At 49.3% G+C, this 5761-nt stretch overlaps 1 protein-coding gene across 1 annotated transcript; it reads right to left on the reverse strand.

Moving 5' to 3' along the window:
* Positions 1–2314: 2314 nt before the first annotated feature.
* On the reverse strand, positions 2315–5228 carry RPS20 (ribosomal protein S20). The gene is made up of 4 exons (XM_083876779.1): positions 5107–5228; positions 3752–3851; positions 2945–3018; positions 2315–2532 (listed from the first exon to the last, which is right to left on the reverse strand). The coding sequence occupies exons 1-4, from the start codon at positions 5107–5109 to the stop codon at positions 2350–2352; spliced, it is 360 nt and encodes a 119-aa protein (XP_083732905.1). The 5' UTR covers positions 5110–5228; the 3' UTR covers positions 2315–2349.
* Positions 5229–5761: the final 533 nt, after the last annotated feature.

Genomic DNA, 5761 nt, shown 5'->3' on the forward strand with positions numbered 1-5761 from the left:
GGGAAAGCGCGCTAACAGCCTCGGCTGGGCACGGCTCTCATCCACCTGCAGCCCCCTCCTCAGAAGGCCCAACACCCGCAGGCACCCGGGGGAAAGAACCGGGGTGAGGTGAGGACCGGGGTGAGGCCTGGCCCCGCTCCCCCTCAGCTTTCCCGGGAGCGCCGCTACCTTGGCGCCCGCGGGAACCCGCCAGCCGGGCCGCGCGGGGAGGGGCAATTTGTGCGGAGAGGCGAGCGCTGATTGGCCGAGCGCCGGAGGAGGCGGGCCCTGATTGGCCGAGCGCGGGTGGGCACGGGCGGTGCTCCCTCCGCCCGGCAGGGGGCGCTGCCGCACAGCGCGTGGCTGTGGAGCCGCCGGGTCGTGAGGGAGGGACGGGGGGGAGCGGGATGGAGCGGGAGAGAGCAGCGTGTGCTGCAGTCACGGCGTTTGCTTATCGTCCTTAGTAAGGCATGGCGGTGAAGAAGAGGTTTGAACGGACGGCCGGGCGGCCAGAGGAGGAGGCTGTTCCGCCTGACAAGGGGGGGGAGTAGGAGGGAGGGGGAGGATGGGCGGGGGAGGCGCGGGTACCTAAATATTTCCATCCGAGAGACTTATATAAAGTCAGCGTGGGTGTTGTGTAACCGTGCCCGCACTGCCGCGGTGTAGAAATAGAGAACGAAGTAGAAAAGAAATAAAATCGCGAAACGTGCGGGGAAAGCGGGATGGGCCTGGAGGAGCCCGCGGCCCAGCGCCCTCCACCCGCCGGTAACAAAGGTACAGCCCTGCTGGGAGAGCCGGCCTGGTCGCACAGCGGCGGGCAGCGGGGTCTCTGCACAGGGCGGGACACAGACACAAAGGTAGAGTTGCATCTTTATGGTGTTTATGGGTAAGTTGGAGACACAGGAAATGATCCTTGAAGTGCCGCAGCTGAAAGAAGATCGGTGGGACTTCAGGTCATTTGTGTGTGTTTAAGAGGCACCCTGGAAGGCAGAGGTACAGCCAGATGTGAACAGATACAAAACTGTTCCACAGTTTTGACCAGCAGGGAAAACCAAAGGCAGAAATGGTGTCAAACCCAGCCAGCCGTGCCTAAATCCCTCCAAGTGCTTTCAGTCACAGGGCTACTCTGATAATCAAAAGACTACCGGAATACAAGTGATTTATGTCAGTTAGTGTAAACTATCCCTGTGTGCTATTTGTTTGCCCATTTATTCCTGTAAAGAGCAACCCATGTAACACAAATAAATTAAAAAATACAGCTAGAAGTGTTTGTCAGGCAGCTTGTATTTGTGGCATATTACCAGAAACAGACTATATGGAAGACACAGGTGTTTTGTGTTGAGTATTTTCCCCTCTGCTCACATGTTGAGCTGCTTCTCAAGGAACTGGGCTTGACACAATCTGTTCACATTAACTCACTCACCTCCCTTCTGCCAAAGCTCTCAAGCGTGCTTGAGGGTCAGAATCCTTTTAAGGCTTTAAATTTAAGGAAAATGAAGACCTCTTTTATCTCTTGAGTAAGAAAGCTCAAACTTTGGTCAGTTTTAGGCCTTAACATAAGCAGGACCTGAAGCTGCTTGCAGAGAACCACCACTTGTTTTAATTAGAATTCAACTTCTCTCCTATGCTTGCAGAAGCAGCAACCTGATCCTTAATGGATTAAACAAAACTGTTTTCTATGACTCTGGGCTTTGTTTTGTTGGTTTAAGAATTAATCACAGTTCCTTTATTTGAGAGACTTAAAAGCAGCACTAAAAATGTCTCTTTTGTTGCTTTACATATGAAGCTTACTCTTAGCATTATTATCTATGGAAATTAAACCTGAAAACTAGAGACTTCCATAGTTCAGTTTTGTGACTCTGTATGCATGTCAAAAGAATAAACTTGTTAATTTCAGTATGTTCACCACAAATTATCAAGTTTTATAACTAGCACCCCCAGGATGGTAACACACATGGGAAAAAAAATTCCAAATAATCTAAGCGTTAGTTCAGTCTTGCACAGCAAGATCCAAGCTTGGTAATTTTACCTAAATATGAATTTTAATACAGGTAGTTGTCTGTGTATAAACTAAGATTTCAGCCAAAAATCAAGGCCTTAAATTATTAAAAAAAATATTTTTCATTAAGTGCTGAACAACCATATAGTTGCCAGCCTCCAATGAAACCAGGATGCCAAAGTTTAATTTTCCTGGTGTTTACAGCTGGCATATTCTTCCTTAAATATACAGTCCTCTCACATAGCATTCTGCCTGTGGTTTCTGTTGTCCTCCTTCACAAAAACCATCACAGAACTATCTCTTGGCACACGTAAGAAAAGAAGCAAGTGACAAAAATTTGTAAATCGGCTTTATTCAACGATGACCATCATTTAGGCGTCGGCAATAGTAACTTCGACTTCTACGCCCGGTTCGATGCTGATGGAAGTGATCTGCTTCACGATCTCAGAAGGGCTGTGCAAGTCAATGAGCCGCTTGTGGATGCGCATCTGGAAGCGATCCCAGGTCTTGGAACCCTCACCACAAGGTGTTTTCCTGGTAGTGATCCGCAGGGTCTGAAAAGCCAAACACGAGGTATTTAGGTGATGCACTGAGAGGAGTCATCTACAATCACATAAAGAGATGATCACCTAATGTATGGCATCTATGCCATTAGAAAGCTACCTATTAAGTTATGGTCTACTGATGTTAACATTCCTTCCCTACATATTTAATTTTTATTTAAAAAACGAGTTCATTATTAAAATAAACTGAACAGAAAAGCCTCTTCCACGTTCAACATGTTTTGCACTTAACTGTTACCCTAGGTGTCAAAGTAACTTTTGAAATCATCTTTTTACAATGGGTCACCCTCGGTTTAGTAGCACTGCTTTTCATCTCATCTTTTGTCCTTTAACAAATATGATTTTAAGCACACAGTTGCAGGAAGAAAACCAACTTTTAAGACAGGAAAACAGTATCAAGTACCTTGGTGGGCATGCGAACAGGTCCCTTCACCTTCAGGTTTTTTTCCTTGGCACCTCTGATCAAGTCAGCACAGACTGAAAAAAGACATGCAATAGGTCAGTTTTGGAACTATTTTACTTTCTTGATTTTTAAGCAAGTATTTTAAACAAGATGTTGGCTCAGAATAGCGTATGAGTGATCACTGCCATTCATTTTAAGCATTATCCTCATAGCCAACCAGGTACAACTGGAAGCGTTGTGACATGATGAGCAATATGGTGCAACAGTAAGCAAAAACATTACTACAAGTTTAAACCATATTTAAGCTGTTAGTGGCCTGAAGATCCTGTGTCTAGTAACTTTTTTTACATTTTTATTATATGTTTAAACAGTGGCAAAGGTAGTTCCTAAACAAGAAGAATTTTTTTTGAAGACTGTTATACTAAACTCTTCATAACACAAATGACAAAATATTGATAAACCAGTGACTTCCAGTTCTTATACATTCAAAGCATAACTATTTCAAAATTCCCCATAGGAACTAAAGGGGAGAAGCTGCACTCTCTTACATTACTCATTATGACATAAGTTTTCTGCATAATTAAAACCTCCAAAACACTTAACTTTCATTAAAAATTATATTGGAATTCACTTTTTGGTGCATGAAGCACTTCGGGTTGGCTTTGCAAGCCAAGGCACATACAAAAAGGCAAACAGTAACGTCTTTAATTACAACCAGTTTCAGTACATTGTATTTTGCAACGCCTTACATGGCACCTATTATTCATTACTTGACAAGCTACCCAAGTAAACAGAAGTACTACTCACCCTTCTCCAGTGATTTTACATTACGACTTGTCAGCGTAATCCTAATGCGATGAATCGCCACCTCTTGTTCCACAGGTGCTTTGCCAGTATCTTTAAACGCCTAAAAGGTTGAAGTTACAAATGTCAGACATTACAGTGAACACAACTAACACTATCCACTGCCTCTTAGAAACAGATTTCCGAAGGGTAAAGCTATGGGACTATTTAACACTATTAAGTAGAAGAGCTATCTGAAGGGCATGGCAGCATGGTAGAAATAATGGGAAGAGAATGAAAGGGCAAAGTCCTAACTCTAAGGAAAAGCAATTTTTTAGTGTCTAACTGCATCTCAGGGTGGGAAGCTGCAAGCAAACCCTTCCCTGGTTTGCCTATATACAGCTGGCACAAACATTCCTTTTCCTCCAGGAAAAAAAAAAATCAGACTTCATGTATCTTACAACTTAACCTCACCACAAATAAAGTAGCAGTCTTGATCAACAAACCTGCAACAACTCACACCACGAGAAAAAAAAAGAAAAAGGGGGGGCACCTGGCCAGAAAGGTTAATGCGGCCACTCAGGAAACTGATTTGAGGAGCTCAAGCATTTAAGCATTTGCAAATAATGGGGCATTAATGTGAGTTAAGTGAGCTGATGAAATGGGAGTAAAAATATGGATAAAGGAAGGCCTTAAGAAAAATGAAATATATATACATATGTCTCTATAAAAATATAAATAGGGGGTTCCCCAGAGGATAGAGCCACTCTTCTCGGTGGTGCCAACCAGTTAAGACAGGAGACAACGGGCAGAAACTGATGCACGGAAGTTCCACCTGAATATCAAGAACTTGTTCGCTGTGCAGGTGAACACTGAGCACTGGAACAGACTGCCCAGAGAGGTTGTGTGTGGCATATCCCTCCCTGGAGATATTAAAGAGCCGTCTGGACTCAATCCTGTGCCATGTGCTCTAGGATGACCCACTGCGGTCCCTTCCAGCTTGCCCTATTCTGTGATTCTGTGAAACGCGGGATGTTGCACTGACGATAAGGCGCTACCTGCCGCATGGACTGACCGCGTTAGTCGTTCCCCAACAGGGGCGGCCTGTAAGGGCAGCGACACGAGGCCGGGCCAGCCCCGCTCAGGCCGGGCCGCGGCCGCCTCCCCTCCGCCCGCGCTTCCCCGCGGTGCCGCTCCGAGGGGAACAGCACTGCCGGGCCCAGGGCCGCCCTCCCCGCCCGCCGGCTCGGGGGGAGCTCCGGGAGCCGCCCCGGCAGCCCAGAGCCATCCGTTCCCCGGGCCGAGGGCCTCACCGCCCGGGCGGGCACGGCGGACACGCGGCCCCGCTCCCCACCCGCCCCGGGCGCTCCCCGCCTCACCATGGCGGCAGCGGGGCCTTCCTGACCGACTTATTGCCGGGCTCGGGAGCGCGGGGCCCAGCGAACAGCGGTGAGCCAGGAGGCGGCGGCGCGGGAGAGGCGGGCGTGGCGGCGGCGGGCCCTTATATAGGGCAGTGGCGCCGCCTCCATCCGGGTGTCCCGGGACCTTTCACCCGCCCGCCGGGCACGGAAACGCCGGGGCGGGGTGAGGAGGGGAGGCCGGGCTGGCTGCGCTTCCTGCGGGGATGGTGGCCCTGCAGTCCCGGCTGGCGGCGAGCGGAGTGGGGCCTGGGGCTGGTGGCGAGCGGAGCGGGGCCTGGGGCCGGCATTGCTGTGCCCCCTCCTCGGGCCCGGCCCGTCCTGCGGGACACAGCGCCCTTCCCGCTCGGCTCCCTTGGGCTCCTGTTCCCCTTCCCGGGAGATTTCGGCCTTCTGCCGGGAGGAGGGCCGGGATTTGGCCCTTTATCGCTTCCAGTGATGGCGAGCCCCTTCCCATCTGGGCCTTTGGGTCTTTTCATCTTCTTTCATCACTGAAAGCGCCAGGACGAGAGGACACGGTCTTGAGCTGTGCCACCGGAGGGTTGTGTTGGACATTAGTGGGGATTTATTCACAGGAAGGGTGATTAGACATTGGAATGGGCCGCCCAGGGGGATG

Source organism: Zosterops lateralis (assembly GCF_965231275.1).
Source record: "Zosterops lateralis genome assembly, chromosome: 1".
Taxonomy (NCBI): domain Eukaryota; kingdom Metazoa; phylum Chordata; class Aves; order Passeriformes; family Zosteropidae; genus Zosterops; species Zosterops lateralis.

What these genes read in the sequence shown, in the direction of transcription:
- RPS20 (XM_083876779.1), bottom strand. An exon ending in TGTAAAATCACTGGAGAAGG is followed by an intron (nt 3,019 to 3,751) that starts GTGAGTAGTACT and finishes GTCTTTTTTCAG; the next exon opens with TCTGTGCTGACTTGATCAGA. An exon ending in CTGTTCGCATGCCCACCAAG is followed by an intron (nt 2,533 to 2,944) that starts GTACTTGATACT and finishes TTGGCTTTTCAG; the next exon opens with ACCCTGCGGATCACTACCAG.